The sequence below is a fragment of the Achroia grisella genome, unplaced genomic scaffold (assembly GCF_030625045.1).
Source record: "Achroia grisella isolate CSIRO2021 unplaced genomic scaffold, CSIRO_AGI_Agris_v1 utg454, whole genome shotgun sequence".
NCBI lineage: Eukaryota > Metazoa > Arthropoda > Insecta > Lepidoptera > Pyralidae > Achroia > Achroia grisella.
In genome coordinates, this window is record NW_026712865.1 from 17,716 (window position 1) to 33,710 (window position 15,995).

The 15,995-nt window shown below is 45.2% G+C and overlaps 1 protein-coding gene across 1 annotated transcript; it reads right to left on the bottom strand.

Annotated features, from left to right (window-relative positions):
• Positions 1-1,429: 1,429 nt before the first annotated feature.
• On the bottom strand, positions 1,430-15,681 carry LOC131845156 (GATOR complex protein WDR24-like). The gene is made up of 16 exons (XM_059194193.1): positions 15,441-15,681; positions 15,138-15,254; positions 13,714-13,829; positions 12,973-13,079; positions 12,128-12,341; positions 10,109-10,197; positions 8,118-8,277; positions 7,803-7,972; positions 6,777-7,077; positions 5,498-5,654; positions 4,676-4,891; positions 4,297-4,511; positions 3,811-4,034; positions 3,526-3,628; positions 2,549-2,710; positions 1,430-1,558 (listed from the first exon to the last, which is right to left on the bottom strand). The coding sequence occupies exons 1-16, from the start codon at positions 15,538-15,540 to the stop codon at positions 1,430-1,432; spliced, it is 2,580 nt and encodes an 859-aa protein (XP_059050176.1). The 5' UTR covers positions 15,541-15,681.
• Between the last annotated feature and the right edge of the window lie 314 nt (positions 15,682-15,995).

The window sequence follows — 15,995 nt, forward strand, 5'->3', positions numbered from 1 at the left end:
TTAAATAATGATAATTTGCCAAAAAACAGTCAACTATTAAAACTGAACGTCTTTATGGACGAAAATAAATTAATGCGCGTCGGAGGTCGTATTGATAATTCAAATTTTTCACAAGATAAAAAACATCCTATAATTTTACAGTCCAGTCACATTTTTACAAAACAGTTTTTGTCTGTCTGTCTGTTTGGACCGATTTTGACGGGACTATTTTTCGCAGGTAGCTGATATAATAAGGAGTAACTTAGGCTTATACTTTTATTTTAGAAAAAATCTTGTTTCAGACAGACAGACAAATAAAATTAAATTCCACGCGGACGCAGTCCCGGGTCACAGCTAGTTCCTAATAAATGATGACATATAAATAAAACCATTCTATTTTACTTTTGAAATTCCTTAAAAGGCAAATATCAGTAACCGAAATTATCTGAAACTAATGGATGATCCGAAATAATTTCATATCCGCATCCGTATCCGTATCCGGTATAATAATCATTCCTATATCCGAAACCTATCTGTATCCGTAATTTCATATCCATAACATCCCTGATTATTTATTTATTCATGACTGCGTATATTTATATAAAAAAAGTATATCCATCAATTGAACCCAAATACGAGTTTTTAAATTAAAACTATATGGCGCTAGAACAGTTATCCACTATTGGTCATATAAGAAATAATTTGTATTACAAATTTACAATACAAAATAGCTTTTTTGTACAAATCGGTGTAGACATATATACCTTTACTAGCTTTTACCCGCGGCTTCGCTCGCGTTAATTTATCCCCTTAGGGGTGGAATTTAGCAAAATCCTTTCTTAGGGGATGTCTACGTCATAGTAGCTTTATGCATGCAAAGTGTCAGTCCGATCGGTTTAAAATTGATAAAGTTTCATATAAACTTTCATCCCCTATTTTATCCCTTTGGGGGTAGAATTAATCAAAATCCTTTCTTAGCGGATGCCTACGTCATAACATCTACCTGCATGCCAAATTTCAGCCCGATCCGTCCAGTGGTTTGGGCTGTGCGTTGATAGATCACTATGTCAGTCACTTTTGAGTTTAATATATTTAGATTTTTGTTTCTTTCAATGTCATAACTCGGACGGTACAGTGTCAAAAAAAATCGTACGTACGTGGTAAAAATTGTCCTTTAAAAATACGAATATATTACTTTAACAAAATTCTTGACACTCTCGAGTACTCAAAGAGTACAATATCTCTTGATGGAGCAGCGAAGGTCCTGGTATTTACACATGTAGTACTAGAAGCGAGTCTTGGAATCGGCCAAGTTGACACTAGTGGCCGTAGACAGCTGGACTCAGCTGGTGCTGTTCCAGGTAGGTCTTATAAACAGTACTTCTTATGATGGAGCAGCGAAGGTCCCGCTTGGTACTTACACATATATTTGTGGGAGCGTGTCTTGGAATCAGCCGAGTTGGCACTGGTGGCCGCAGCCGGCTGGACAGAGCTGGTGCTGCTCGAGCCAGGTCTTCATGTGCTGCAGGTGACCGCCGTGGGAGCAGCCCTGGCACCACGCGTACAGACCGCGGACCACCTGTCAACAGATGATGGTGAAAGAACGTCGTGCTTGGTGTGATGGCAGGTAATGGTCGTGGTGGAGACGCGTCCGAGTCGCGGTGGTGTCCGGACGTGCGTACGGTGCCTGGTCTGGAAGTCAGACTACTACCTGCCTCGCTCCATGCTGTGACGTCTCGTTTGTGTAAACAAGTCGCGACTTGTTTGGCGGGCGGCAGACGGCGCACAGGTCGGGGGAGGCGCGGGGGGCGCACCGGTCGCAGGGCTGGCGGGGGGCGGGGGGCGGTACCTGGCGGCAGACGGCGCACAGGTCGGGGGAGGCGCGGGGGGCGCACCGGTCGCAGGGCTGGCGGGGGGCGGGGGGCGGTACCTGGCGGCAGACGGCGCACAGGTCGGGGGAGGCGCGGGGGGCGCACCGGTCGCAGGGCTGACCTCCAGGGGCGGTACCTGGCGGCAGACGGCGCACAGGTCGGGGGAGGCGCGGGGGGCGCACCGGTCGCAGGGCTGGCGGGGGGCGGCGGTCGATACCACGACGCAGAACCCGACCACGACGACGCAGGCGCGGGGGGCGCACCGGTCGCAGGGCCCAAGTCGGGGGGCGGTACCTGGCGGCAGACGGCGCACAGGTCGGGGGAGGCGCGGGGGGCGCACCGGTCGCAGGGCTGGCGGGGGGCGGGGGGCGGTACCTGGCGGCAGACGGCGCACAGGTCGGGGGAGGCGCGGGGGGCGCACCGGTCGCAGGGCTGGCGGGGGGCGGGGGGCGGTACCTGGCGGCAGACGGCGCACAGGTCGGGGGAGGCGCGGGGGGCGCACCGGTCGCAGGGCTGGCGGGGGGCGGGGGGCGGTACCTGGCGGCAGACGGCGCACAGGTCGGGGGAGGCGCGGGGGGCGCACCGGTCGCAGGGCTGGCGGGGGGCGGGGGCGGAACCTGGCGGCAGACGGCGCACAGGTCGGGGGAGGCGCGGGGGGCGCACCGGTCGCAGGGCTGGCGGGGGGCGGGGGGCGGTACCTGGCGGCAGACGGCGCACAGGTCGGGGGAGGCGCCGGGGGCGCACCGGTCGCAGGGCTGGCGGGGGCGCGTGCGTCGTCCGCAGCCCCCGCAGCACGTGGCCACGCTGGTGGACTGCTGCGACATCGACCACACGCTGCTCAGCCACGCGCACCGGATCACCTGCAAACAGACACATGTGTAATCTACGGGTGCCATATATGAGGATTATGAACCCCCAACTGCGATTCATGGTGACCCACACCTGCCTCCCAACGACAAAAATGAGAATCCTTATACCTGGGTGGTCTTTTTTAGTATTATTAACGGGTTTGCTCCTGGTCTTACCTTATCTGATGGGAAATGATGGCGAGACCCAGAAAATTCAGCATAGACTTGAATAATCTAAAAATTCAAACTTCAACCTAAAGAGTTTTATTACTAACCAAAGTTTCGGCTATTTTGTACGCGCAGTTTTTAGTTGACAGTCGTTTGAACGAGACGATGTGTTTTTGTAAAATTGGAAAAATTGAGTAACGACTATATTAAATTTATGTTTTTGAAAGGCTATACGCCTCCTTAAATCAAAGATAACTTGGACTCTCTCTATGGAGACTCTGCACCATCATTTACAGTAAAATCTTGGGCAGCGGAATTTAAACGTGGCCGTAATAGCTTAGGAGACGATTACCGTTCGGGACATCCAAAAACTGTACCTACTGATAGTTATTAACTATACTATCTGCAGTTTTTGGACTTCCCGAAAGTTCATCGATAACATTGCCAAAGTTCACCAAATAATGTTAGACGACCGCCGAGTTAAAGTGACAGAGATAGAAGAGGTAATGAAAATGTCCAAAGTAAGTATCTGTCACAGAAATCAAAATACTGTCATGAGAAACTGTCTGTTGGTTGCAGCATTTGCTCACATTAGACTAAAATCGTGTTCTCCATAACTTTAAAGCGAATACGACATACAGTATTTGATGATCACTAACCTCTGTAGCGACATTCCACAGCTTATGCCGTTGTAACAGCTCTATGTATCCTAATAGCCACTGTTCCTGAAGACTCTCGTCGATGTACGGGAACAAGTCACTTCTGCAATTCAAATATACTTTCGATTTCAAATCCAATATTTCGGCACTGCCATGTTTCTGTCTCATACACGCCTTTTCTTTACCTTCCACTAACATTTACATTTCTACAAAATATCTCATCTGGAAATGATTTAGTAATGAATGTCTGCTGTAAAGTAGTATTAAGTGGAGGTGTGACAGGACCTGTACTCCTGCAGCACGATCATGACGGCGGCGGCGGTCTGCACGTCCCCCAGGTCGGCGTGGTGGCGCAGCGCCGCCGCCAGCAGCGGCGCCACGTCCAGCGGCACGCGCCCCGCGCCCCCCGCACCGCCCGCACCCCCCGCACCACCCGCACCACCCGCACCACCCGCCGCACCCACCCCCGCCTCCGCCGCCGACGACGAGCCCTCCGACGACTCCTCCATCTGTATCCATAAGAGTTACGAGAACGGGACCTAACATCGATCCCTGAGAAACGACAAGTAAAATTTATGTACGTATTCATATTATTTAATTTTGAGTACGCGTACATATTTGCAAGTTCTCTACGTAACGATTCAATTGGTAAAGATAGGTCTGTATGTTTAAATTAATACACGGTACAAATTCAAATTAAAAAATAATTTATTCATGTAGAACATTTCAGCCGCTTATGAACGACAAAATATATGTGTGGTATAAACTTGCCATGTTGAGGGATGAGTGGTGGGCGGGCGGCGGTGCGGGTTCGCTGCCCGGCGACGACGAGCCCGGGGACGAGCCCGCGACAGGCGAGCTTGGTCCGTAGCCGGGCCCGCAGCTCGGCCCGCAGCCCGGCCCGCAGCTCGGCCCGCAACCCGGCCCGCAGCCCGGCCCGCAGCCCGGCCCGCAGCCGGGCTCGCAAATAGTGCCCGCGCTCCACCCTGCACATACAGCTACCTCACTAACTATTAAACATGCTAACATCGCCTCATATATACATGGAAATCTATATTTATGAGTACTAACAACTCTAATAAAATTAAAGAAATTTAAGGTTTCCATCATAAGTAGATTGCTATGAATACAAGATATCAGACACACTCACCGTCACACAGGTCGCGGTCGTCGCGCGGGAGGTGCGGGGCGCGGGCGGGCGGCGGCGGGGGGTGGTGCGGATGGTGCGGATGTTGCGGATGCTGCGGATGCGGCGGATGTTGCGGATGCGCGGCGCGCAGCGGGAACGCCTCCTCGGGCAGCGTCCAGTCGGCCGCCTCCACGTCCACGTAGTGCGCGGACGCGGCCGACACCCAGCCCGCGCTCTCTGCGCACGTGAACACACAGGGGATTTCGATCAAGTGTCTCAATTTAATTATTACTCAATTGCAATGAAATGGCTGTACGGATCCCAATTTAATAACCACTCTATTGTGCTTACATGGATGTATCCATCCCAATTTAATTGCCACTCAATTGTGCTTACTTGGCTGAATCCATCCTAATTTAATTGCCACTATATGGATATACGGATGTCATTTTTATTTGCCATAGTGATTAATACATCCTAGATCAGTAATTCCTAAAGTGGTCTATCGACTTCTAGGGGTTTATGATAAACGACAGCGGTCGTCTTGTTGTTTTTACTTCATGTTTTTAACACTAAACTTTACAGTTATAAATTTACAAAAAATCAATACCAGGTAAGAATGGGGCAAAATATGACAAGGAGTTTAACGACGAATGAAGTTTGGGAATCTCTGTCATAGATGAATTCATTAAAAAAAATGCTAATTCCTTCTTTAAAAGGCCGGCAACGCACTTGCAAATCTTCTGGTGTTCTTCTGCTCATGGGTGGCGGTGTGAGTTTTAAACTCATTTATTACCTAAGTTATAAAAAGATAATTAAGAATCAAAGAGAACGTATAGAGACCGTCAGCAGCACGGAGGCGGCGCGCGGGCGGGATGTAGACGGTGAGCGTGGGCACGCCCAGCACGCCCGAGTTGTGGAACTGCGCGCCCGCCCACTCCTCCGCCTCCGCCTCCTCCTCCGCCTCCTCCGCGCCCGCCTCCTCCACCACGGGCGCAGGCTCCGCCGCCGCCGCACTGCCCACATACACCCACACGACACTCTTAGTAAGCGGCCGAAACTTAGTTACATTCACGATTGAAACATTAATGATTCTAAATCATTATCAAGTTTGTTTAACAATTAATCATATTGAAAGGTTTTTTCTTTTTTTCATATCTATCTGCAATCAGCCAATTAGCTTTTATCAGATAATTAAAAGTTGAAATTATTTTAATTGGAAATCTTAATCAGTAATCAGTATCATTTAATTGAAAGTAACTTTTGTGGATGTGGATGGGGATAATGATTATGCTAATGATTACGATGATGACGACGATGATTATCATGATGGTGATGACCTATGACCATTTCAACTTCTCGGTTATACTGGCCGAATCTTAAGGGAATGTGCGCTGAAAAGCATGTATTCTCTTGACCTCTACAAATAATTTCCACTCCTGTCCCTCGTCTCTCTCCCTTCTAGGGTAGCGGACGAAACATTGACAGTTTCGGTGCCGGGTAGTACTCCGTCTTCTCGTACTCGCTCCGCCTCCGGTGCTACCGATGCGCGAACTCCCGCACCTCCAAAAGGCCCAGCGGTTCGTCCAGTCCTCCAGGCGGTTCGGTGGGTTAGTTTATGTGAGATGCGAGTCGGTGTGTACGTACCGTCGTGCGGGCGCGTGCGGCGCGCGGTGGGTGGTACGTACCGTCGTGCGGGCGCGTGCGGCGCGCGGTGGGTGGTACGTACCGTCGTGCGGGCACGTGCGGCGCGCGGTGGGTGGTACGTACCGTCGTGCGGGCACGTGCGGCGCGCGGTGGGTGGTACGTACCGTCGTGCGGGCACGTGCGGCGCGCGGTGGGTGGTACGTACCGTCGTGCGGGCACGTGCGGCGCCGGCCTGCAGGCGGCGCGCGCCACGTCCCACACGAGCGCGGCCAGCGGGCGGCGGTGCGCGCGCGCGACGAGCGCGTTGTGCGCGGCGAGCGCGTGCGGCGCGCGGTGGGTGGTACGTACCGTCGTGCGGGCACGTGCGGCGCCGGCCTGCAGGCGGCGCGCGCCACGTCCCACACGAGCGCGGCCAGCGGGCGGCGGTGCGCGCGCGCGACGAGCGCGTTGTGCGCGGCGAGCGCGTGCGGCGCGCGGTGGGTGGTACGTACCGTCGTGCGGGCACGTGCGGCGCCGGCCTGCAGGCGGCGCGCGCCACGTCCCACACGAGCGCGGCCAGCGGGCGGCGGTGCGCGCGCGCGACGAGCGCGTTGTGCGCGGCGAGCGCGTGCGGCGCGCGGCCCCGCAGCCGGTAGCCGCGCGCGCAGCCCACCAGCGGGCCGTGCGCGCGCGCCGCCGCGTGCCGCGCCACGCCCGACGCCGCGCCGCCCGGGAACGCCGCCTCCAGCTCCGCCTGCGCCGCGCCGCCCAGCGCGCCCGCCGTCGGCTGCTTGCGCCTGCAACGCGCCGCGCGTCACCGCCCCGCCTCCGCTACGGTACCCCCCTCACACCGCCACCCTCGACGCGGGTAGCGGCGGGCGCCGCGTACGACCATGTCGTCCCGCGTGTACTCGCCCCCTTCCCTCACCCCTCAGCTCACTCTTCTACTACTCCCCCACACCGCCACTCTCGACGCGGGTAGCGGCGAGCGCCGCGTACGGCCACGTCGTTCTGCGTTTACTCGCTTCATCCCCCCACCGCTCAGCCCAGGCCTCGCGCGTGCTACAGCGGCGGCGGCAAAAACCGCTCGGGCGCAGCGTACACCATCTCGCCCCGCGTGTATCCGCCCCCGTCCCCAACCACCTACACCCACCTACACCCCCCCACACCCCCTCACCGCTCATCCCAAACCGAACGGCGACAAATACCGCTCGGGCACCACCTAGCCCCCATGTTCCGGGAGAAAAGGAATTGTTAGTAATGTAAACTCCTGACTCCATTGCTAGCAATATACCATGTCAGTTTGACCTCCACGCGGTTCCCCCTAGAACCACCATCATAATAAATTCTTTGTGAATTTGTCACGATGAGCTAACTAACCTGACCTCATGTTCATCTTATCATCCTCCACTGGTACCCCGCCAGCGCAAACCATTAGCGTAGGCGGAAGCATCATTCCATTATCATCCATAAAAAAAGCCCCCATGTTCCCCCATCAGCCCCCCTCTCCCCCCTCACTCACCCCAGTCCGGGCGGCGCGGGTGGGCGCGCATGCAGTAGCGGCGGCGGCAATGGCCTTTCGGGCGCTGCATGCGCTACTTCTCCCCGCGCCGACACACACACGCCCTGCGGGTTCGCCCACAACACTGGATGCGCCGCCTCCGTGAACCGATGCCGGTACAGGCTGCAATCCTTTAACGACACGTTTTTACGCTACTATCAATTGTTTCTCAAATATAAAAAGAAGAAACTAAATATTAAATAAATTTTGACGTCCTGTCACAATAACTCATCATCACTACCATAACCATCACTATATACATCATGAGTGTAGTACCCTGCTGGTGGAGAGGAAGGCGTGCGGCGAGGCGAGCCAGGCGATGGCGGTGGTGACGTCCCGGTGCTCTGCGAAGGTGGCCAGCGGCACGTGCGGGCGGCGCACGTCCCACACGTGCACCGCGCAGTCCAGCACCAGCGCGCACGACGCCACCTGGTACCTGCACAAGCACCCGCACACGTACAGAAATCAGAACATCAAACAAGCTAAACGGACTTACGTACAATATACATGAAGTGTCTATGACATTTTAGAGCGGGAGTGTGTACACGTCCCTTTAAAGGTTTAGGTCTATGAGCTACTTCGTCAAGAACTTGGGAGCTTGTGATGATACAGGTTAAGGAGCTAAAGGTGGCACGTATAGAAAGTACGCTGCTACAATATAATATAATTATAAGATTTTTTTTTATTATCATTATCGATTCTTTACATTTTTTTATTTGGTGTGATTAAGATTGTTGCGTGAATGTGTCGCTGTATGAACCCGTAAAGCAATATTTAAATGAAAAGAATATAATCGTACGCAATGACGTTGATCATTCAATTGGAATATTCGAGAAAAAGTGAGTACACAAAGAGAACGAGTAAGAAGACAAGCACGCGTGTCTTCTTACTCGTTCTCTTTGTGTCTTCTCGCGCACTCCAGCGTACATAAATCGTGTGAGTGAATGTATCGCTGCATGAAGCCGTAAAACAATATTTAGAATGGAAAGAATATATTCGTACGCAATGACGTTGATCATTCAATTGGAATATTCGAGAAAAAGTGAGTACACAAAGAGAACGAGTAAGAAGACAAGCACGCATGTCTTCTTACTCGTTCTCTTTGTGTCTTCTCGCGCACTCCAGCGTACATAAATCGTGTGAGTGAATGTATCGCTGCATGAAGCCGTAAAACAATATTTAGAATTAAAAGAATATATTCGTACGCAATGGCGTTGATCATTCAATTGGAATATTCGGGAAAGAGTGAGTACAAAAAGAGAACGAGTAAGAAGACACGCGTGCTTGTCTTCTTACTCGTTCTCTTTGGTTTGCATGGCACTCCAGCGTACATAAATCGTGTGAGTGAATGTATCGCTGCATGAAGCCGTAAAACAATATTTAGAATTAAAAGAATATATTCGTACGCAATGGCGTTGATCATTCAATTGGAATATTCGGGAAAGAGTGAGTACACAAAGAGAACGAGTAAGAAGACACGCGTGCTTGTCTTCTTACTCGTTCTCTTTGTGTCTTCTCGCGCACTCCAGCGTACATAAATCGTGTGAGTGAATGTATCGCTGCATGAAGCCGTAAAACAATATTTAGAATTAAAAGAATATATTCGTACGCAATGACGTTGATCATTCAATTGGAATATTCGAGAAAAAGTGAGTACACAAAGAGAACGAGTAAGAAGACACGCGTGCTTGTCTTCTTACTCGTTCTCTTTGTGTCTTCTCGCGCACTCCAGCGTACATAAATCGTGTGAGTGAATGTATCGCTGCATGAAGCCGTAAAACAATATTTAGAATTAAAAGAATATATTCGTACGCAATGGCGTTGATCATTCAATTGGAATATTCGGGAAAGAGTGAGTACACAAAGAGAACGAGTAAGAAGACACGCGTGCTTGTCTTCTTACTCGTTCTCTTTGTGTCTTCTCGCGCACTCCAGCGTACATAAATCGTGTGAGTGAATGTATCGCTGCATGAAGCCGTAAAACAATATTTAGAATTAAAAGAATATATTCGTACGCAATGGCGTTGATCATTCAATTGGAATATTCGGGAAAGAGTGAGTACACAAAGAGAACGAAGAAGATACGTGTGCTGTCTTCTCGCGTACATAAATCGAATGTGTTTTTTTCCAATAACTATCAAGGCAAAATGGCGGATATTCGACTAAAGATACAAATCGATAATTAGGTCTATTATGAACTCTTGGATGTTAATTTAAATAAAACTGTAGTATGCGATCAAATAACTTTTGAACAGAACTGAACTTACTTCCTCTGCGGTCTCCATTTCACGTGCCCCACTGATGCTATGGTGTATATTGTGTGCTCCAGATTTGGTTTTGCATGGACGTCCCACACCTAACAAACAAATGCATTGATGAACTGTTTATTTAAAGCCATAGAAATAGATAAATCTTATATATAAAATTCTCGTGTCACAGTTTTCGTTCCCATACTCCTCCGAAACAGCTTGACCGATTCTCATGAAATTTTGCGAGCGTATTGAGTAGGTTTGAGAATCGGCCAACATCTATTTTTCATCCCCCTAAATAGGGGGATGAAAAATTGATGTAGTCCATTGTAGTATTGATTCTAGTTGAATTTTTTTTTTTCTCCGAGTACATTTGCGATCAGTCCCAGGACTATAAGCGAATATGTTCTGTGATGCTATCATGTAGAGCGGCTTCCCATTGGAAACCTTACTCATCTGCATCCCAGAGCTACTGCCGATCTTCTAGCTCCAGGATATGATAGCGTTTTAGTCGTCTCACATGTTGTTCTATGGTGAGTTGTCGAGCAAGTTTGTTGGGGTGATGAATCAACCGTTCTTTATATTTGGCTGCCAAATTCCGAATTTCCTCCTTCACTGTTCTTATTTGAAGGTGATCATGGACTTCAGTGTTGGTTATGTACCATGGTATTTGTGCAATGGTTCTTAAGATTTTGTTTTATTGGCGCTGGAGAATATTTATGTTGGTATCACTTGCGCTGCCCCATAGTTGCAGACCATACGTCCAAACAGGTTTCAAAATAACTTTATAGATGAGGAGTTTGTTGTCCATGGACAGTCTAGAGTTCCTTCCTAGCATCCAATATAGACTATTGTACTTTAGCTGTAGCTCTTGCTTTTTGCGATTGATGTGATATCGAATAGTTGAATTGCGATAGTTGAATATTATTAGAGCTTTTGTATTCTTGCATTTTCTGACAGTGGTTTAGGGTTTACTGCTTTTGTTATGAGTATGAGATAGCCCATCTTTAGGCATCATACTATCTACCTATACTAATATTATAAATTAGAAAGGTCAAAGCTGTTTGTAACCTAACTAACTAAACGACGGATCATAATGAAATTTAAAGATATATCGTATCACCAGGACAGATACTGGTCTACCTTCCATCCCAAAACAAACAGACGAACTCGCGAGAAACTAGTCTATACTAATATTATAAAGTGGTAATTTAGTGTTGGGTACCCAATTTACAGACTATAGGCTGTAACATTGCGCTACGACCAATAGGAGCGAAGCTATAAAGTTAAAAATATTGGAAAAACAGGGAAAATATGGAGCAATCGCTGGTCAGCTGGTATTTAATATTTATCTAATTGTCGTGATAAGGAAAACACGACTGCACGCACGTCTAGACAGACGGACAGTGTTATCAGCTGACCCACATACAAACGTTACGGATATTCAAGTAATCACTGCATTCGAAGAGGCGGTAAAAATTACTTAATTTTATACCATGACGATTTACTCAACAACATCTAATTCAAAGCTAAGCTGAGTTTGAATTATGGATACTAGACAACTGATATAAATAATTTTTCTTTGTAAATACATATATAATATACATACAAAACACTCAGACTGATACAAACAGTATGATGCTCAAGAATAGAAATATTTGCACCATGCGACGATTTGAACCCGCAAGCATCGAAAATAAAGCGCAGTACCAAACCACTACACCATCAAACTGATCTATACATATAAATAAAATTGCAGTGTCTGTTTGTAATATTGAAATGACCGTTTTTTACTACATGCATATATATATATAAATACGGTACATACACCAAAATAACATTTTTTACCATTTTTGTCTGTCTGTTTGTTCCGGCAAATCTCTGAAATGGCTGGACCGATTTTGACGTGACTTTTACTGGCAGGTAGCTGATATAATAAGGAGTAACTTAGCCTAAGTAACTTTTATTTTAGAAAAATAAAGTTAAATTCCACGCGTGAACAGCTAGTTAATAAATATTATACAAGTTTAACCATACCTTAATAGTCTTGTCCCTGGAGGCGGTGGCTAACCAGGGTATCTCCGGGTGCCAGTCGCAGGCGAACACAGGTCCGGAGTGAGCGGTGAACTGCTGCAGGCACCGCTCGTGCTTGCGTACATCCCACAGTTGGACGTTGCCATTCTCAGAGACGGCCGCGAAGGTGTGGGCCTGGTGCGGGCTGAACTGCACGTCGCGGATGGACTCCGTGTTGCTGGATATTAATTGACAAAGATTCATGATATGTCAGCCGTTAACTAGCTTGTTTTGAGAGCTGTATTAATTTTTTTGAGATACTATAGCTCACATATATAATATGATTATATATAGCTATATATAATATGATTTGAACAATATATTACTCCCTGGCTCAGTCAGTATTCGGTTACTGTGTTACAGTTTGGGGTGGAGCTTGTAAAACACATATGATATCATTAGAGCGAGCTCAAAGATCTCTTCTAAAGACAATGACTTTCAGTCACTATAGATTCCCTACAAAGGCCTTATACGAAAAATGTCAGATACTAACAATTAGACAACTATATATATTTCATCTGACTTTAAAACAGTATAACATAACTCCATACAATACAAATGACAACAAAAAAAAACGCACTGTAACTAATATTTGCGTTCCTATCAAATGTCGTACAGCCACCTACATTTCTTTTATTAATTCGTGTTTTTCTGTATCTCATGTATGTTATGTGTCTGTAATTGTGAATAAAGAATTTATCTATCTATCGGTTTACATTATTATAGCTAGTCATGACCACATAAAGTATTAACACTACTACTAACAAACAAGTATAGAAGCCAACTAATAGAAGCTGAACCCATCTGACCTGATAAATGTACGCGCCACCTCCTTCATACGCAGGTCGAAGCATTTCATCATACCATCCTGCGAGCCGGAGATGAGCAGCGCTGGCTCTGTGAGGTGGAAGCTGACCTGCCATAAAATTAACATAGTATCAGCTTATTTAGAAATGAGGGAGTCATCATTGCCTTGCCTTAACCCATTATTTGTGGTCGGCGCAGTATGTCATTCTCTTCCACTGCTCTCTATCGGTCGTCATATCTGAGCATACTCTTATTTTATTCATATCATCTTTCGCACAATCCATCTATCTTTTCTTAGGGCGTCTCCTCCCTTTACATCCATCCACATTCATATATATTCATATGAGAAGTGAGGGAGTGAACAAAGAAAAAAATCACTTCAATTCAACCATTCTTTCTGGTATAGAGAAAATCTCATAGATTTTCTCTCTCAGCTTTGTGAGTTGTATAAGCAGTACAGATATACACACTGTCACTTTCTAACATGTTACATGTTGATTTGGCATTTACAATTTCCAACAAATATTAATAATAATCTCAGGGCAATTCATACAGCGCCATCAAGAACCATGTTAAGCTAGCTAAAGTTTATATTGTAGATACTAGAGAACTAATACAAATACGTAGATATTTTTTTTTAAAATATATACATATTATACATAAAAAAACACCCAGACCGACAAACAATCATACTCAAGAATACAAATGTTTGTGCTGTTGCCATTTATCTATCTATATTGCACCTTATTGACTGTCCTCTTGTGGTCTGAGAATACATGTTCCTGTTTGGATCGACCAGAGCGGCCGAGGTTCCACACAACCACTGCTCCATTTGTAGCTGCTGTTGCTAATGTGTTCTCTAAAACATAAAAAAATTATTATATTTTTTATTCACTTGAATTTCTATGTAACTGTATATGAACTACATTAGAAATTAATTAGTTTATTTGTGTGCGCACCTCACGCAAATTAAAGATGAATTGGCTAACAGCTACATCAAACAAATTGAAGGTGGAATTGGAGTAGTATCAACATTTTCCACAATCTTCTATCATACTCTTTAAATGTATCAACATTTAAAGATTATGATAGAAGATCATGGAAACTGGCAAGAACTCCACTAACAAAGGTTTGTTTGGGTTGCGAACACTGATTAGACTATTTGCTTTTGCAATAGCATATGCTGATGATCACTCTATTCTCCCAAGTTTGAATTTAAAAATTAATCTGTATTATTGTAAACATGTATATTAATTTGTAGTTATCTGTATGTTTATGTATGTGTATATACATATATACATTCTGCCAATTTAATCTAGACCAGTTCCCAAATAGTTTTTGCTGCATACCACTTCAAAAAAGACCCGAAACCTTGCGTACCTCTTATTGTAGCAATCACACTAATATTCTAAATGTGAAAGTTTGTGAGTGTGTGTGTATGTTTGTTTTACTGATAGCCGCACATACCCCTTAATGCATCTTCACATACAATTAATTGGGAAACACTGATCTAAATAAAAGCTATTTGTAATAAATATAAACATTATTAATATTTGGTAAATAAACATATACTAATAGTAATAGACTATAATAATAGTATTATTATATTTTAACTGTTAGACCTACAATGAGAGTCACTGGCAGTTTTTATATTCTTTTATCCATATTCAAAATATGATGATCTTTATATAATTTTTATTTTATAATACTTCTGTCACTGCGCTCTGCAATAAAGGACGTCTGTTAAAACATCTAACTATTTTCATTAATTTTTACTGGTTATGGGCAAACATGCTTCAACCTAATACCCAATCTATGGAATCTCAACGTGGACCGGCCACCAGTGCATCGGGTGTAACATATACTAATAGTAATAGACTATAATAATAGTATTATTATATTTTAACAACTCTTTTTTCTTCTTTTATTTGCTGTAAAATAAAATAACACTCACCCACACTGCCCTTAGTCATTTTATATTTACTAATAAAAACAAATATTAGGAATATAATTAACAAAAAGTACTATATAAAAGTACATACTTCCAAATTGTTGGAATTTTGAGTATACATTTATTTATTAATATTGATTTGTAAAGTATTTTTAATATGTATTAAATGCCTATGCATAAAAAATATAAATTACTGAATCGAAGAATATTATATACCTTCAATGGTGCTCCAGGCGACATCAATCGATGAAAAATTAAGATTCAAGTTTTTGCCGACTCGTAGATTGCACAGCTCAGCAAATTCATTATCACCAATTGAAAATACTTTGAATACTGAAAAATAATTTATTTTTACATCATATTATAAACCTCATATATAGATATTTATAAAAATAAAATAAATTATAGTAGTATATAAGCAAAGAGGTTTTGAAGCTGTTTGAATAGATATTTAAATTATATAAATAAAAGAGCGTAGTAAGATAAAAACTTAGAAGTAATGTAATATAGATATATTACCATTTCTTCCAGCAATTACCACTTGGGTACAATCCTTGTTGAGGGCTAGAGCATTCGCCGGGCCCTCTTGTGAGACGCAGATAGTGTTAGACGGAATCATTGTTTAAAATAAATACACACAATTCGAATCAAAACTTCATTACGTAAAATGTTTATTTTTAATTTGTAGCACAAAGCAAAATAGAATACAATTATTACAATATCGAAACGACAGTCAGAAATTTTGTTATGAATGAATTTATTTCACGATACCGATTCGAATGAATTTGACATTTGTGAATTGTTGTTGTTATTGTTGTTTTGACATTTTTGACGTTTAATATTGGAAACCTTAGACGAATTTTCACCGTTGAAGTTTATGTAAGAGGTGTATAAAGTATATTCTATGACCGACATAACATTAAAATAATTAAAAAAATGTAAATGGCTATATTACAAAGCATTATAAAGTGCTATAGGCGATGTACACTTATATTTCGTAAAATAATATATTGGGTGTCACAGAGGGAAACGCACTTAAAGCAATGAAAAATTGAAATCAAATCTTGCAACACT